The sequence below is a fragment of the Crocuta crocuta genome, unplaced genomic scaffold, assembly GCF_008692635.1.
Source record: "Crocuta crocuta isolate KB4526 unplaced genomic scaffold, BGI_CrCroc_1.0 scaffold1438, whole genome shotgun sequence".
Lineage (NCBI taxonomy): Eukaryota > Metazoa > Chordata > Mammalia > Carnivora > Hyaenidae > Crocuta > Crocuta crocuta.
In genome coordinates, this window is record NW_027530382.1 from 3,347 (window position 1) to 22,294 (window position 18,948).

At 43.0% G+C, this 18,948-nt stretch overlaps 1 gene segment (V, D, J or C); it reads right to left on the minus strand.

The window, feature by feature from the left end:
- Positions 1-3,350: 3,350 nt before the first annotated feature.
- The window catches only part of LOC144233586 (T-cell receptor gamma chain C region C10.5-like), a 52,097-nt gene continuing 36,499 nt past the window's right edge, over positions 3,351-18,948 (minus strand). Inside the window, 3 exon segments of the C gene segment in view lie at positions 3,351-3,956; positions 5,777-5,824; positions 15,873-16,202. Coding sequence covers positions 3,814-3,956; positions 5,777-5,824; positions 15,873-16,202 — 521 coding nt within the window.

Sequence of the window (18,948 nt, forward strand, 5' to 3'; positions counted from 1 at the left end):
CAGAAGGCCTGCCTTACATCACTTTTAGATTCTGAAAAGCATACCTATTATGTTGTACTGAAATGTCTATTTAGCACTCTCAAATACTTCCAAGACATCTTGGCTACCTGTGGCTCAAGTGCCGTTACCCGGACAGGTGGAGGGTAAGCCCGGAAACGGGAAGACGTGCTCTGACCATCTTCCTCAGACTCATGTCCAGGTGGGAAGGATGTCATCTGCCCCAATGTGTGTATAGCCGTCCAATGGTCCGGAAACTGAAGCCTGTCAACAGCTACACTCATACCTACGTATGTCACACAAACTTCACCTGACTGTGTGACATGTGTGAGGTCAAGATGTGAGACACAATCTTTTCTTCAGATTCTCTGCTGTTCATTCTCCTGGACCCGATTTGCTCTGGCTCTCATGCAGCAGACACCTTCAGGAAAAGACAATGTCCGATTTGAGGTGTGTTATCTGCCAAGAGGAAAGCAAAGGTGAGGCAGGTGCCTCCCCTGTGTGTGAGGAGGCTCCTTGGTTCCAAGGACCACATTTTTTTCTATTTTTCTTCCCCGAACGTGAGATTAATATATGCTTTTTGTAAAAATGTTTGCAGAACAAAATCAAAGAAACTGCCCTTCAAAATATTCGCCCACATCAGCGTTGACAGTTTCATTTGTCTCCTACTCTTTTTGTCTTTGTAATTATTGTGACGATACTGTCGATATACTTATTCATGGTTTTAATAATTATACTGTAAAAATAATGAAGTCCGTTTGTGGCAAAAACTTTGAACTATCCAGACATGATTGAAGTCACCTGGTTATTTTCCTCTCATCTTTCTGATTTTCATGTATTGATTTGGGGTTTTATTTTTATAAATATATTCCAGTAGGATATAAGGTTTTTTCACTGCGTAGTTCCTTTTCTGCATAAGTGAGCATTTTCCATGATGTATAAACTACATTCATATAATTTTAAGTGAACTGTGTTTATTTCATTGAAATAAAATAATTATTTAACTTTTCTTCTTTTCTGAGAAATTTAAATGTTCTTCTATTTTTTGTGGAAGGATAATGTACATAATGGGAAAGAAGTATTATTTTGTCGGGAAAAATACAAAATGTAACGACAGGGTCGAATGTGCATTTGTGCAGGTCAGATCGAATGTGCATTTGTGCTTGTTCTAAGAAAGGACCAAGTGACAGAAGTGCCATCAAGATGGCTGGGGAGTCTGAGGCTTAACCAGAAAGACCTTCTTATGGTGGAGAAATGGGTGAGAAGGGTCTGCAGATACTGGACTTTGGACTCAAATCTCAACAACTCAGTGCTGTGGTCAGATTCAGATTTTCCCATCTCAGGAGTGGAGTTGCACATACACCAGGCTCACAGAGGATGCCTAAGCTGGATGTCAGTGTATAATTTACCATGAGAAAGAGCTGTCTCCTGCACATGCTCGGCTGAACAGTAGCATGTGGCCCATGTTCATGGAAGCCAACTCTCACCCAGAAGTTGGCTCTCATGCACAGAAGAAGAGAAAAGAAATCTATGGTGAAATGTGCTATTAAGTCAAACCTGGAATGCCTAAAGTGGCGACCTCAACAATAGAGTTTTGTTTCCCCAGGGACTGGGCAGTTTGGGTCCCAAAACAGGGCACCCTCTCCGTACCATGCTTCAGTGGGAAGGGGGTGGGGGCACTTACTCTTGTGTTCACATAGCTGAACAGCCCTCCTCTGCTGGACCCCTTCACATCGATTTGACGTGCATGTCTTCTATTCAATCTGTTCTGATGAAGCTTGACTCTACAGTCATCAGTTCTGTAGAAGGACTTAGATGAGTCACTCTATGACATTTAATGACACAACTGTTCGGGACTTCCATATGTCTGTGTTCTTGTGAGGAAAGAAGCACCTCACTGCTTCCATGTCTACAGTCCCCCTGTGCTAATAGGATCATGGGTACTGGTCTTGTGACAACCTGTCTATCCACCGAAAGATGAGACTGAAAAGTATGAGCCCCAATAAATCACATGTGATGGAAAAGTGCAGGTCCAGAGGATGTCAGGATTACCTGGGGCTATAGGAAGGCTGTGGGCTGTTTCCTTCAGAGCAGTGTCAGCAGAATGGACTGAAGGGGCAGCATCTCAACAGCCCTGGTCATACGATTCCTGTGACATGAAGCAGCTGCTTGGATTGAACATGGTATAAAATAGGGGAAACCTTCACCCACAACCGAGGAGCATGTCTGACAGCAATGCATACATGTGCAGATGGATATTTTCTTTCATTAGCTGTGGGCTTTTGGAAGTGAGCAAAGTTGGCTGTGGTTTAACCGCCCTTATTTTATCTTATAAAACTTACTACCACTTGCACAGCCCCAACCGGTAGGGGCCGGTTTGACCTCAGGTATTTTTCACGAACCAACCACATTTGACAGAGCACAGAGATGAGAAAAGCCTGAGAAAATAAAGCACCACCACACACCAGCGCCTTCCTGCCCCCCACACTGTCCCCTGCCCCACCGCACTCCCTCTCTCTGCACCTGCCCGTCCAGGGCACCCCAGGATGGGTTGGGGAAGGAAGGGGCTGAGGAGCTGAAAGTCAAGTCACTGAACTCAGCCCACCCAGCTCTGGTCATTTTCCAGCTCCCCCTCTTTGCCTCTGTGCTTTCCACATACAGAAAGAGTTCCCAATCTCTAAGTAGGGGCCCAGGTGTCTGATCTAAAGAGGCCTGATGACATTCCTGAAGCTGAAGGAGTGGATGGAAAGTAAATGTCCTCCTTCTTGTACTTGGTGGGTCTTGTGTTGTTCCCACGTGGGAGCCTCTCCTTGCTTTCCAGAAGCACCTGTTTCACAGAACCAGAAGCTTCTTGTAAATAAACAAACCCTTTCCAATCCTTAATGAGATTTTTTTCTCACTCTAATATATAAGACATTTTACTTTTAATGCATTTCTTAATGGAAATAGAAAAATATACAACCCCTTTATTTCTTTACCCACCTGCCACACACTGAACATTTTGTTTCACATCCCCGTTGTGGACACACACACACACACACACCCATATAAATGAGTGTCCTGCTTATTAGTGTCTGAGCACACCCCGAAGGCATGCGCCTTGTTACACTGTCACCAGGGTGGAGTCTTAAAACAGAGAAGCCTGAATCTGCTGCCTTTAGGGACATTCATTGCTTGGGTTCCCCTGGGGCCAGTGCCCCAGAGAGGGCATCACAAGGACTTGCTCAGGGAAAGAATTAGACATGTGGACTTGACCATGATCACACCTATGCTGAATTGGAGGCTCAGTTGTCATGCTGTCCCTTATCTTGTATTCAGATCTCACCAAATGAATATCGACACAGGAAAAGGTAGATGTTTGGTTATTTTTATTGTGCCTATTATGAAAAACAGTACCAAGTTCAGGTAGCAAGGATGGCGGCTTACAGGTGTGTAAAACAGAAGGCCTCCAGGCAGGTATCTGGATAAAGGGCCCCAGGGACACTAGGGAAGCTGCCCTCTGGCTGTGCTCAGAGGCCAGGGTGCTGGGTGGCTGAGGAGCCGGTGGACAGTGAGGAGAGATCGGCGCCGAAGTTCATGTGGCTGCCCCCCGGCACCCCCACCCTGAGTCACGGCAGACTCTGTTCTTGGAGCAGAGTGACCTCTCCCGTTTGCCCAGGGGTTTGTGAACCCGCTCTGCAATAGTGACACAATAGAAGCAGACACCCGTGAACTGAAATGCCCCAAACCCAGAAAGGAAGCCCCACCAGATCCTCAGCAGACACTTTTAGTGACAATAGTCAATGAAGAAAAGTGGACCCCTGGTGCCGCCATGGGTCAGGATCCCTTCCCGTTGTCTCCCAGCACTGCTCTCCCAAGCAGACCACTGATGATGAGGATGGAGTAGACCATGCTCTTGGCCAGGAGGAGGATGTAGGTGTAGTAGGCAGAGGTGCTCATGCGCTGCTGCTGCAGGGGGTCTACAAAGGCCATTGATTAGTTTCATCTGTTCTTTTGAAAGGCTGGGACTTAGTTTGGGAGCTAGGTCACAGCACACATTTCTGATGACCTGGGTGAAGTGACTCTCCCATCAGTACAACTGGAGTATAAACACCTACACCACCATCCCCACTGCCTCCACTGTCAAGACAAGTCAGAATCCAGTTTATAGGCCAAGTTAGTAAAAAGAAGAAAGAAAGAAAGAAAGAAAGAAAGAAAGAAAGAAAGAAAGAAAGAAAGAAAGAAAGAAAGAAAGAAAGAAAGAAAGAAAGAAACCCGCAAAAGTCACTTAGAACGTTCCAAAGAATTAACAAATAAGATTCAGTTTAGAATGAAGAGTCCAATGTGGAAAAAAAACCATTGGTGATATATAGTGGTTAGTACTTTTCCAACCCCACCATGTCCCAATGTAAGAATAAGAGGCAATGTTCATTAACCACACTTCAATGTCACTTATTTGAGAACTTGGCATAGAAAGTTCTGATTTAATTTTTCAATAACATAGATGATTATTATTTGCATTCCATTTTCATGGAAAGGGGCACCTGGGTGGCTCAGTCAGTTGTAAGTCTGACTTCAGCTCAGGTCATGACCTCACGGTTCATATAAACTGAGTATAGGGAGAGAAGCAACTTGCCTGATTTCATGCAACTAGTAAGGACAAGAAGCCAGATTTCAATCCAAGCAACATGGCGTTTAAGGAACCGTCCTCAACTACTCTATAATTCTGATACCTCATGTGCAATAAATACCCAAGACATCAAGTGTTTATGGATAAAGTTGGATTTTGATGTTCATGACGATCATGATGATGAGCCAGAGTCCAGGATCCCCTTGATATTGGACTTGGAGGCCAGATCAGCAGGATTAAAGCCTATGCTCCTCATCATTTCCTCTGTGTGTTCGTGGGGAGAAAGAGCCAGGAACTAGTACTTCTCATGTAGCCGCTGAAAGAGATACCCTACGCTAGACACTCCACCTATGGGGCCTTATGTTTTCAGTAGCCGAGTTGGGTGTTATTTGTGTCATTTGTGGTTGGCTCAGAAAGGGTAAATAATCTACCCAGATTCCTGCAAATAAATAATTAAAGACTGGGGCTTACATCTGGATTCTGGCATCTGAACCTCTGCCGTCACACCCCCTCCCCAGGTGTGCAGCCAGTCTCAGGGCTTTGGCTTTGGAATTTAGAGGAAGAATAAAAACTGAGTAAGTGTAAGAACTCTCGATTCAGAGGGTCTGGGTTGAAGCCCCGTATCTTGTTGTGTGGTGTGGTGCGAAGGACTTAGTTAATTCTAGCTCACTGTCCTCATGTGTAAAGTGAGAATAAAATACTTCATAGTGAATATTAAGAGACTTAAACAAAACCCACTCACAGGACACTCAACGCCTTCTGTAACAGGAGCCTCTCAGGGTTAGTTCATGTTATTAACTACCAGCAAACACAAAGACCTAAAAAGACCTCTCAAAGCTACATGATACTGTGTTTTCCTCAGTTAGTAGAAACAAAGACCACAGAAATGAAGTCCATTGATGAAAGCCTATTGTTGAAAGCCCTGAAAGGCTTCGTTCAGAGCCCCTGACTTCACTCCTAATTTATAGCCCTCCCATTCCCAAGCCAGAATTTACTGTGTGAAGATGAGACCTGCGAAATCATGGACTTAGTTGTCACTAAGTCTATTTTACAAGATCCAAACATTGTGAAATTTCTACCTGAAGCCAGAGGAAGTTCAAAAGTTAAGTTGATCGATCAGGAGGAAAAAATGCCATAGTATAACATAAAGGCAAACATAGAAAAACTTACCATTTTCATCTCTCAGAGAAGCTTTTGTAGAGTTAATGGCAGTGAGCTCTGAAAGAAATGAAAGCAAGTATTATTCAATTATTCATATCCATTATTTGACATGGTCTATGTTGTGGATAGTTGTGGAATGATAGTTGTGGAAAGATAGGTAGATTAGAAAGATAGATAGATAGATAGATAGATAGATAGATAGATAGATACATAGATAGATAGATAGATTGATACATACATACATACATACATACATACATACATACATAGAATCTGTCAACAAACTGGGAAGAGCCATTATAAGTAGGAGCCCCACAATTCCAGAAATGTTGATCTGATACTTTGTAATTCAGTAGATCAATTCACATATTGTATTTCTGCACAGGAAGATGTTGAAGTTCACGATCTTCTTTCTTTTCTCCTCACAACTGGAGGGTAATGTCTCAGACTATCTTGTTTTCCTTCTGTGCTCACAGCTCCTAGCACAGCGCCTGTGGCTACGTAGGTGTTCTGTCCATACTTGCTGAAAGGAAAAATAACCAGCAACAGCGGCTTCTGTAAAGTCCCGAGTCCATACCGCTCACATGAAGCTCTGCCACCAAAATGAAATCATCAAACCCGAGAATCCACAGCAGAATCTTACATGTTGGAAGGAGTCTGCTTTGTGTTAATTTCCTCACTACACTGAAGGAAGAAGCCTTATCTTTCCAAATCCTGCACTCCCCAGTAACCAAACTCCAGCACATGATTTACTGAAGTGGACGTGTTTGTGGACATGACACCAATACTAACGAAAGCTGATACCCAAAAATGATTATTACTGTCCCCAGCACTCGGGGAAAGTTCACGTGCACTATCCCATCTGATCCTGGGGACACTGGCATGAGCTGAATTCGGAAGACTCCACAAGTTACACACAAGCAAATACGAGTCAGAGATTCTAAGTACCTTGCTGAGCATCACACCAGTCGCAGGCAGAGCCAGCACTCGGGGACGGAAGTAGGGGTTAAGACGAGCTACAGCCTGTGCAAAGNTTTTAATGTTTTATTTATTTCTAGGAGAGAGAGAGAGAGACAGCCTGAGCAGGGGAGGGTCAGAGAGAGAGGGAGTCACAGACTGAAACAGGCTCCAGGCTCTGAGCCGGCAGTCAGCACAGAGCCCGACGCGGGGCCCCGAACCCACCAACCGCGATATCATGACCTAAGCAAAAGTCAGACGCTCAACCGACTAAGCCACCCAGGCGCCCCCCCAGTGCACTTCTTTCTGGGACAGGACCTTACAGGCCAACACGTTGATAGCTGTCCGAATATATGAAACCTACGGTCACAGTTTTATTTATCTACCATGAAAACAAACAAAACAAATGGAAATAAAAGAACACCCAACATACATACAAAGACAAAATTCCTTACAAAGATCATTGACCGGGGGACACAGAGAGTCGCGAGGTTGGTTTGATTTATCCTTTTTCTGCTCAGTGTGTCCCTGTCTCCACACACGGTTCTGGCGTGCCATTTTAGGCAATCCACACAGTCTGATTTTGTGCACTCTTAGAGAAAGGGGTTTCCGGTTTAAACTTTTAGGTAAACCCCAAGAAGAAAAATGTTAGTATCATTATGTGAAATATTAATATATTCCCAAGAGCTGACTTAAATTTCCCTTGCTTTTCCCTACAGGGACTTTACTCATTGATACTAATCGACAGCAGTATTGTACCTAACTGAAATTAAAATAAAAACTTTTAAAAAAGGTAAACAAATATCTTTTATCATCCATTGATTAAAGGTAACATTTTTTCATAAAAAATTTGTTTATGTCTTAGGTGCTCTTTCTCAATCGTGGCTGGTCAGACTCAGACAAGATGATCTTTATCTCTCGTCAGTATCTCATCAATTTTTCTCCTTTTTCATGTATATATCTATATCTATATCCATATCTATATCTATATTGATATCTATCTATATCTATATCCACACACATATACAAGCCTTTATCATAAACAGAATAGTAAAAATCTTACAAGAAGCAGCAATAGAAATCTGTTATAGAATTACATTAACAGAAATGCCCCATTAACTTTGTTGTTTAAAGAAGACCTCGGGATACATTAATTGCAGAAATAAGTGCCAAGTGAGACATGTCATAACCAGGAACTTCCCCCTTACCCCCGTCATCACTAAGGAACTTATTACAGTTTTGACTTTTCTCTGATCACTGGAAAAAGGAAAACCTAAAGCACACTTCAGCCCAGTGTTTCCATTAAATTTAAGTTTTGCTCATTTGTTTCCTCTGTGGCTTAGCTGTAGACATGAAAAGTTAGAGTGGTCTGTGTAATGTTATTTTAGTTACTTTTGGGAAGGGATATACATAAATAGAGTAAATGTAGGAATAAATTCATCCATGCTGTTTTCAACAGCAAGCATTGTCACTGACATCATTTCGTGTGCTCTCATCACAGCCCAGGTGAAAGCAAAAGTGATTGCTTGACCCTGATTTGATCACTGGCCAAACTAAAAACCTGGGAAGTAACTAAAATTCAACTGAGTACATTTGAAAGATTTAATTGGTTGTGTAACAGATCTATGTATGAATCGGGGAGCTTCTTGCCCAGCAAGTAGAGGGGAGCTCCAAAGGGCCACAAAGAAAGAAGATTTTCGAGATGGGAAGGGAGGAAAAAAGAAGTTATTAGCAAGGAAATAATTGCTTTAGGTAGGTGACCCACCTCCAGGGGAACAGAGGAGTCAACCAGTCAACTTCCTAGTGCCGACAAGGACATTCCATGTCCACTGGTCAAAGGCTACTGTACTAGCTGTTGAAATTGCAGTTCGGTAGGTAAGGAGTCTTGGTTGATGGACTTGGGGCCTTCAGCTAAGTGACGCCATTTTGAGTCTGTGGTTTTCTTTTTAACAGCCCAGCCTTTTGATCAGACCCCCAGCCTAACTGAGAGATGAGACCAAAAATGGTGGGCATTAACATCACTCTGAGCAGCTGCTCTGAGGGTCTCAGTTTTTGTTTCTGCTCTTGTGATATTCACGGGCCTTGACCTTTTGGGTTAACCCCAAAGGGTGGGTCGTTCTCTTTGTTCTTTTGAGATATTCCAGTCTTAGGGAGACCACTTGTCTGTTTCTGAACTTACATTTAAAGCTTTAAAGAGAACATACGCACCAGGAATATGATGATGCTTACTAGACACAAGACACTTCCAATGTTTGAAGGGCAATTTGAGGCCATGGTCCCCAAGATGCAAAGCAATTAAAATCAAATAATGAAGAAAGACTCTGCTGAAGCAGTCACACTTTTTCGCCAAGTGGCTTGCTCAGTGATCTGGTGTCTTGGAGTTTTAGTCTCCCCAGATCTCTTGATCTGGGTCTAGAGAGTGATCTTGCTTAGAGCTCAGACCCAGGCTTGCTCAGCTAAGAGATAATCAAGGGCTATCTTATTTTCAAGGATTACTTTGGCCAGAGTCTACGAATTTTGATGGGCAGCCATTGCTTTAGTAAGAGATCTGCAACAATTTTCAGAATGAAGGAGAAGGTCTTGATCAAACCTCATTTACACTGATCCCTAGCTAGGGAAGTAGGTCCCACACCAAAGGAGTGAATCCTGGTCATGAAAGCTTCCTGGGAGGTCCCTTCGAACTCAGGGTGTAAACTGAAGGGAGACAATCAATGAGATGTCTTATTTAGCTTCAGCAAAGTTACAAACAAGGGTAGATTTTCTCCGAGTCTGAAATTAAACCTTGCTACAATTCAGAACGTTATCCCTGTTGGCTGTGATCTGGGAGACACAGGTGATGGAGCCATCTCTCCAGGCCATTCGCTGGAAAGAAAAGAAGGAGCAAAGATTTCAGGTTTAGTTAAAGTGTGAGATCTTGAACCCTTGTCTTGGGCATAAGCACTCTTCCTGCCTGTCAGCTACTTCACTTTCTCTCCATTTGAGTGAGAAACGTCCAGTGTCTGTCAGGACCCGGGGGCAGGTGGAGGCTGTTGCCATGCGATGTGCGCCCGAGCCTCATCACATTTAGCGTTACACAGGGGCACCCGGGAAGCTCCCTCTCCCACTGGGGGTGGAGGGCTGTCTCGCTCTGATGACGTGTCTAAAATACCCAATCACCGGGCTGTTAACTGTGACCTTTTAACTGTGATCCTGGAAGACTACCTTAACCTGGTAATGACAGCCTTGAGTATGAGACATGACGGACGTACACTAGGTGGACAGACTAACATGTGGCACAGGGATCAGTAGAACGTGGCACACGGAGAGAAGGTCAAGTTTGCAAGGTTTTCCTTCAGGCTCCTATTATTTGTCCACTAAAATAAGAGCCTTGGTCCATGGCCATCACAGAAGATGGGCCCCGAGGGGGAAACCCACTTTTAACAGTGTCTTTGCCACAGTGACGGCATCAGCCTCTAGTCCGAGAAAGGCTTTAACCCACCCAGAAATGTGCCAACAATGACAAGGGCGTGTGGACAGCCCCCGCCAAGTGGCAGTGGCGTGAAGTGTGGCTGCAGGTGTTCAAAGGGTCTCGAGGGAGGAGGTCTGAAGCCTTTGGAGAAAAAACAGTTTTTCTAGGACTATGCACCTGAAAGGTTAGACACCGATTGTAAGCCACTTTGTACTATTTTAGAAGTCTTACCACTGATGTCTGTTTATAATATAAGTCACTCTTAAGCCCCATGGTGGGCGAAGGAATGAAAAAACAAAACCCAAGGAAATGGGGTTTGCCTGGGAGCCAGGAGGAACCAAGTGGCTGTCTTGATGTTCCCTCAGCCCAGACTCTTTCTCGAACACACTGCCATTGTTTGCACACCTTGATTTCTCTGAGTCAGAAGCAGACTCGTGCCATGGTCAAGGACATCAGGACAGCAAATGTCTGGCAGAACTCAGACTTTATCCCCATGTGCCTTACGTTGTATTTGTAAGAAACCCTTAGTATGTGTTTTTATTTGACAATGCTTCCCACGTAATTTAACACATTAAAGAAACCAAATTAATTTAGCATAGCTTTGGAACGTAACAGGTCAATGAGACTCAAACACTAAAGAAAACAAACAAACAAACAAACAAACAAACCCAAAAAACCTCTTGCCCTTATGACAGAGAGAAGCCAAATCCTAATGCTACACCTGCTTGCTTTTGATTTGAAAATCCTTCATCCCAATCTCAGTCAGTCCTGACCACATATAACATCCCTTTCCAAACATCCCCGTTTTACAAACCTTTACCATTTTCTCCTTTACATTCAGAATCTGTCCTGAGTTGGCCCCCTTTAGATGACCAGCCTCGCTGCAGAACAAAATCCCTTTATATATTTGCCCTCAAAAATGTAACTCTATTCATCATACTTTTTCTTACTGCAAACACACATCTTACTTTCATTGCATTCTGGGTTGTTTCCCTTCCTATTTCCGGTAGTCCTCGTTAAATTATTAGAAATATTGACCCTTAGAGACCCTCATTTTTAATGAAAACTAACAGGGAAGCAGGTGTGCAGTGTTAAACAGTATTCTTTATGTTGGCAAACTTATAAATATATTTCATAATTTCTAGACACATGTGCTTCTTCAAAGAACAATGTTTCAGTAAAGCACAAAATAACTCTTACAAGCAGACCGACACGTAATTTCACTTTCCAGAAGTAGATAAACCCATGTTCGTTAATTAATAATTTATTATCCTATCATACTTAGAAATGATCTAGATATTTAATGAATGTAACTTATTTTAACAGGTGCTCTAACTCAACACAACTTTAAAGTTTTAGGCTCCCAACATTTAAATTAGCCTCTAAACTTTTAAAAATCTTATTTACATGTACTCCATTTACTTGTTCCTAACAGTTTAGCTGAGATCACCCATACAAGTGTTATGAGACCTGGGGAGCGAAGGGTTAAATGGGTGATGGGGATTACAGTGCCCTTGTCCTGAAGGGCACAGGGTGATGAATGATGTGCTGAATCTGTATTTTGTACACATGAAACTAGTATAACGCTGTGTTCTAACTAACTGCAATGACAATAGAGATACATAAAAAATAAACTTATAAAACATCAAAATTCGTCAATCCCCCAAGCCCTTTTTTTTCTTTTTTAACATTTTGTACCTGAGATCACATCTACTTGCTTGGCTTTTAGTAAACCCGGCACCTGGAAGTTTTCATGGAAGTGCTGATAAAGCAATAGAGAAATGTCTATTTTATTGAAAGCAACAACCGAATATTTGCCCAGATCATGTGAAGTTGAAACACATGTGGCTAGTTTCTATCTCTCTGAGAGATTTAGAATGTCCAGGCTTCACAAGTGTTTGTACAAAAACCAAGGAAATAGAGCTCTTTGCAAACTAACCTTGACCACACTTGCAGAGAGAAAAATACCTCACAGTGACGACGTGTGTCTATGGACACACAGATTGCTGCGATGATCATAGAATCACTGACACTTATCGTAAAATTTATGGAGAAAAGGTTCAGGTATGCATGCGTCCCTGGAATTAGGAAGGACACTGACCAGGGTTAAGGCACAGGAGACCTTTAGCAGTTGGTAGTTTAAAAAGGCCTCTTTGCCTTACTTTCCCTCAGTCCCAGGCAATTGTGGGCCGTGTTTACATCTCAAAGACATGAGAAGATGGGTCACTCTGAGGACAGAGAAAGACTGCAGGTGTCTCCAAGAAGGACTTTGCTTTCCTAAAGCCGATCCTGTGTAAGCCCATTTCCAGAATCCGGAGAAGTGGGGGTGGGTGAAGGGACGGGGGAGCTCTGCATGGCCCCCAGAGCTGCGTGTCTAGTTCTGTCCACATTTGTCAGGACAGCTGCTCTCAGCGTCTCAGACTTGGATTTACGTGAAATGACATCAAAGTTTGATCCAAGTGCATGAGCCTCAAATTGCTCCCTTCCCTCTGAGTGCATGGCTTACATTTTAAGTATTCCCGGCAGATGGAATAGCCCCCCTTGGGTGTAAGATGGGTCCCCAGAGAACGGAGTAAGGATGTTACCCTCCCCAGACCCAGGGCCACCCACAGTGACAGCCAAAGGAAGGAACCCAGGAGCCGCACACCCCAGGCAGGCAGAGAGCTAAGAGCAGTGACGCAGGGTGACACCAGCCAGGAGGCAATGGCGTCTCTGGGAGAGGAAGGATCCACAAGCAGTGGCGTTGCGTGTGGAAAGGGTGGGACGACTGGAAATCTGTTATCCTCGCTGCACCAGACGCTGCGGATACAGATTCAGAGGTGAGCATTCTGCTTAGAGCTCCCACCCTTTGCTGGCTTCTGTCTGGTTTTGTAGGATCCATTCTGCAGTGCTCCTATTTACCAGAATTTCTACTTGGCCGTTGAAGGGAATAAAGCATCAGAAGTCACCCAGTTTCATCTACTCTCGGATACGTTCATTTGGGGCCCTCCTTGAAGGTAGGGATGGGATACAACAGCTTTAAGTTGGCAGACTTGTGTTTATGACCGTGTAGTCTTCTGTGAGTGGAAAACCATTTTAGACTAGAGTGAGTCCTCAAATGAAAAACTGCAAAGCAGGAGTTGTGTCCATCTTAGAGACTTCTGCTGTAAGTGCCCTTTCCATCAACAATTCTTCACTAACCTTTTGCAGTGAATCTTTCAGTGAAATGAGCTTGAAATTTTACAACCTTTAGGAAGCTTCTGCTTGCTAATTAAACCGAGGTGTCCTACTGTCTTTGTAAAACCATTGCACTGCAGTGCACTTCCTACATGGCCTTATCTAATTGGAAATCATACCTTTAACATCTGGGACCCTAGTTCTTAGATGAAGAATAAGCAGGTGTACTCAAGGTGGTCGGCTTGATCCTGTAGAATTTAAGGACCTCATTACCTAAGACTTGGAGCCAAACTAACACCTAAAAGGGATAGACCCAAGCTGGGGACTGTGTGTGTTTACAGTATAATCCTTGCACAGAGGATTTCTGGAGATTGATGGGTCACCTAGTGCTGATCCAACCCATTCCCTATACCATCAAGGGGTTGTTCTTGAGGTAGTGAGCACTCTAACAGCCTTCAAATGTGTGACTTGTGCCCACCAATTTTTGTCGCTTTCTTTACCTCTGAGATCCCTGTTAGCAGTAGCCTTTCCCTAAATGAATGAAGAGAAACAGTTACGTGCACATTAGCGTATGGGCAGTAAGACACGTGACTGCGTTCAGGACACAACACTAGTCTGTGTGGGCCACCAACAATTCCCCTAAACTTCCTGCGTTTTCCACCAGGGCAAGTGTGATCTACAGATTCAGGGCTTGGCACCAGGCACACCTTTCTGTCAGTTCAGCTGGGCTCTGGTCAAATATGCCAGCTCAGCAGGGTTCAAGAGAAACATGCCAGCTCAACTGGCTTCTGGGCATGAGCCTCGGCAGCCAGAGCTGACCTGTCCTGAAAGGAAGGCCCATTAGATCAGCAACCTGAAGGCAAGGGGAGGGGTTTAGACCAAGAAGAACTCACCCACAGCCCAGGTCACCGGTGGGGAGGACAGAGAACCCACAGGGCTCACAGTTACCACCCCAGTGTTTCGCCTTGTGTCTGAACGCCCCTGGGGGTCCACTTCCGATTGTTTTGCCTCCGCCAAAATTGTTAAAAGAGCAAAAATTCAACCAAGTAAATGTTAAAGATGCAATGGCTGTAGTAATCAATCACTCTATGAATCAGAGAGCATTTCATCTAGCACGTAGGCCGGAGCCCCAAAGGAGGACAGGAAAGGAATAATTTGTACAGTAGAGAGGAGGTATTATTAAATAAAAGGAAATTATTAGCAACGGATCCACTGATTTAGTCAAGGTCACCTTCATGGGAAAGGAAGGGGTCAATTAGGAATGTACTTCGTGCTGACTAGGAGTTTCCCTCGTTGACAGGTTAAAGGTTACTCTTCCTGGGCATTGAAACTGTACTTGGGTTAGGTATTAAGTCTACACTGAATGACTTGAGGCTTTAAGCTAAGTGTTGCCGTTTTGGGTTTGTGGGTTTTTGTTTTTTTAACACTCCCAGAGGACAAAGGACAAAAGTTACTTCAGAAATAGATAACAAAGCCCTTCACGTGACTTGCTATGTGTTCATGTCCTACTGCCTAAAACGTGCTTGTTAACCACAGAGAAGGTACAAACTGGTTCCTTCTTATGGGCCTTCTGTGCCTTGCTCTTTGACGTTAATGCTCAGGACGTGACTTGTGCGTCTACTGAGTTACTGGCTTGCAGCTGGGCCGGAGCTCATTCAGCTCTGCCTGCACTTCTAAATATGACCCGCATCTGCACCAGTGGGGCTCCTCCAGGACACCAGGCCTGAATCTCCAGCGACCCTGAGTGATCAGGAAAAGTGTATTCACTCTACTGTCGTGATGCTCCTGGGGACCGGGGTCCCCCTGTCTTCCCCCTGGGCCAGGCGCACAGTCGTACTGCAATACGTGTTTGCTGGGTGGCATTGGCCAGTGTTAGAAATACACCCACCGTGGACAAAAAGGATGTTTGTACACTTAACTTCACTCGTCTCTACTCACCAAATTTCACCTTACAGTCTTATATAAAATTCAAGTCTGAAACACACAACCATACTACAAACTCAGCTGCCCAAACACCATTTTTTATGGAACTGCAAACCAGTTCCATCAAATGGACAGATTTTGTCACCTGTAACTCCTGTTTAAGGGTGACTCTGAGTAGACCAGATTAGAGTGAAGGGATATTGACTGTTGAGTAGAACATTCCCACAAGATGTACAATAGTTCTTATTTTCTTATCAAGTAAGATCATCGAAAGTGGACTCTCTTTTTGAGCATTTGTTGTGCCTGAAGCTGCTAGGTGCTTTCTTCCTATTGATGAAACAATACGCTAAAAACCTCATTGTGACCTTCATATTTTGGACGATGAAACTGAGGTAATAAAGGCTAAGTGACTTGTTCTTTGGCTCTTCCTGTGCATGTTCTAAAGCCCAAACTACTTTAATTCTATGGGGAAATAACAGGACATTTATGCAACCATTTAAAGTAACTACATTAAACGATTTCTATTTACTTGTCTTCCATTAATTTTTGATAGCCACAGTGAGGTATTTCCTTTGAAACAAAGGGTTCTGTAGGGTTATAATCATGTGTATATGCACATACCTTTGTTTATTGAAGGGAAAAGTATCTCTTGAGCAACCCCTCCTCTATTCCTCTTGTGTTTGACGATACATTTATGTTCTTTATCCATTGACTTTTTAGGTACGGTCAGCCAAGTGTATTTCATGTATGTGTCCTTAGTTTTCACGGTGTTTCCCTGCTGGGATTGCAGAACTGTTTTGCCATTCTTTTCTTTCCAATCTATCGTGATAACATCAGGGAAGAAATCCTCAAGAAGACAAAGATACGTTCCAGCGTCATGGAGTTTTACTTCAGTAGTTGAAGGGAAAAAAATGGTAGGCTTGGGGGAAATGTCTTCATCCGGATTTTTATCTGTGGGAGAAATGCAAGAGCAATGAAAACATTCTTAGAGAAACAGAAACATTGTGTGGTTTGGAACCGCCTAGCACATAGTTAAAAGGAAGGAAATGTTGCCATAGAATTAGTGCTATGATGACCACTCATCCATAGTAGGTTAGGAGTTGCTTATTGTCTTACTATCTATGGGTTCAAGAGGTTATGTAAATTGCCCAAGGTCACAGCTAGTAAGTGGCAGAAGCTGGAGTAACGTGGAGTTTGTTTGAACAATACCCAGTCTGACCGTATCGCTGAGGAAATAAGTCAGGCAAAGAAGGACANACTTGTGGGGATGAGCACTGGGTGTTATGTGGAAACTAATTTGACAATAAACTATTTGTAAAAAAAATTAAAAATTAAAAAAATTAAAAAAAAAAAGAAACAATACCCCGTCACTTATTGAAAGAAAATTTGTTTCCACCAGTACTTGACAAACACTCAAGTTGACCTTGTAGCTTCAAATAAGGCTCCCATGCCAACTTCTGACACTGGAGTTCGTCTGCTTGATTTCTGATTTTACAGACCATCTTGCTCTCACATCTGAACCGCACCAAGATTCTGAGTAGAGCGATGTTTTAAACTGGACCTCCAAATTATTCACAAAGCTTTATATTTAGAAGCATGTGACAAAATTTATAAAACTTCTATTTAAAACGTTATTGATGGGACGCCTGGGTGGCTCAGAGAGTTATGCCCGACTTCAGCTCAGGTCATGATGTCATGGTTTGTGAGTTCATGCCCTGCGTTGGGCTCTGTGCTGGCAGCTCAGAGCCTGGAGCCCGCTTCCTATTCTGTATCTCCCTCTCTCTCCCTCCCCTGCTTGCTCTCTGTCTCTCCCTCAAAAGTAATAAACATTTAAACATTTTTAAATAAAAATAAATAAAAATGTGTTGATTATTTTCAGAAACGATCTTGTATTAACATTATCAAGTATTGCACTGGTCAGAATTTTGTTTGCTTTACGAAATGTTTACTAAAGGCACATTTTAACTGAACTTTCATTGTATTCGATGCATGACTAAAGACACCATATTTTGGATCTTAGCATCTCCCCCCAAATTCAAATCTGCCTACCAGTCTGCTTAACTTGTTGTCTCTCACACAATTTTCTTTGATTTCACCTGCTGAATAACATTATATGTAACTGGTGTGACCTTAAGGATTGTGGTTCCAGAGTATCTTGTGCACAGAATGTGAAACTAAGTAAAGAAACATCAGAGTTGTCAAGGCCATGTCATTTGAGGGCTGGAATGTTCCTTGGTTATCTATTGACTGTTAATTAATGATTGAAATTATATAGAGTGCAGCTCTTCCAATTTGATTTCCAACTGAAACATAAATATTAACACATTTTCTTTTAGGGCTAGTTTCGAGTTAGAATGATAGTTTTGTGAACAATGTCTGAAGAAAGAAGAATTGGATTTCTCCTTTGAGAAGAAAAGGAAAAAATATTCTTGAGAATTTCTGCCTATGACACAGAGCTCCTGATTTTCATACTAAATCAATAAGGAAACGATGAGTTTTTATTCCTGCCATACAGAGAGTCAGGTCATAATGTAGCTGTTTTAAACTTGCACATCTTGTCTTACTGCAAATAGTATTTTACTGGCTGTAACAATAAGGCAGTATATAGTTCTCTAACCATATACTTTGTTTTAAATTTTAAAAGCATGTTATGTGGGAGGAGAATGGAAAAATAGTTGGAGAGAGGGCGGGAGGCAAACCATGAGAGACTCTTGAATACTGAGAACAAACTGAGGGCTGACGGGTGTGGGGGGGAGGGGAGTGGGGTGATCGGCATGGAGGAGGGCACTTGTGGGGATGAGCACTCGGTGTTGTATGGAAACCAACTTGACAAGAAACTATAAAAAATAAATAAATAAAATAAATTTAAAAAAATTGTAAAGCTTGTTATCTAAAACAAGATCAATTTTTCAAAGTACATGATATTTACATGACATTTACTTCTAGTCAATACATTAAGTTTTCATGTTAGGAAGTTGTTTTCTTATAGGATTAGTTCTTTTTTTATTTTTTAAAATGTTTTATTTATTTCTGAGAGAGAGAAAAATAGAGAGAGAGAAACAGCATGAGCAGGGGAGGGTCAGAGAGATTGAGAGAGGGAGCTACAGAAGAATCAGGCTCCAGGCTCTGAGCTGGCTGTCAGCACAGAGCCCGACGCGGGGCTCGAACCCACAAATGGTGAGATCACGACCTGAGGCGAAGTCGGACACTTAACCGATGGAGCCATCCAGGTGCCCCTATAGGATTACTTCTGATTCATCATAGTAAAGAACTTGAAAATCAAATGATCTACTTGGAAAATTATTGGACGGGAAGACAGGATGCTTACCTCCTGTCCCTTTTTCCTTAGCTAGACTCTGAAAATTTCATTCTTTTCAGGGTAGAAGAAACCTTCAACTCCTATAACTTCTCAATGTGAAAGTTAACTGAGCATTTAATAGTGTACTTGAAAACTCCACACCCGAAAAACAAACAATCCAGTGAAGAAATGGGCAGAAGATATGTACAGACACTTCTCCAAAGAGGACATCCAGATGGCCAACAGACACATGAAACGATGCTCAGCATCCCTCCTCATCAGGGAAATACAAATCAAAACCACACTGAGATACCACCTCACGCCAGTCAGAGTGGCTAAAATGAGCAAATCAGAGAACTCTAGATGCTGGCGAGGATGTGGAGACACGGGCCCCCTCCT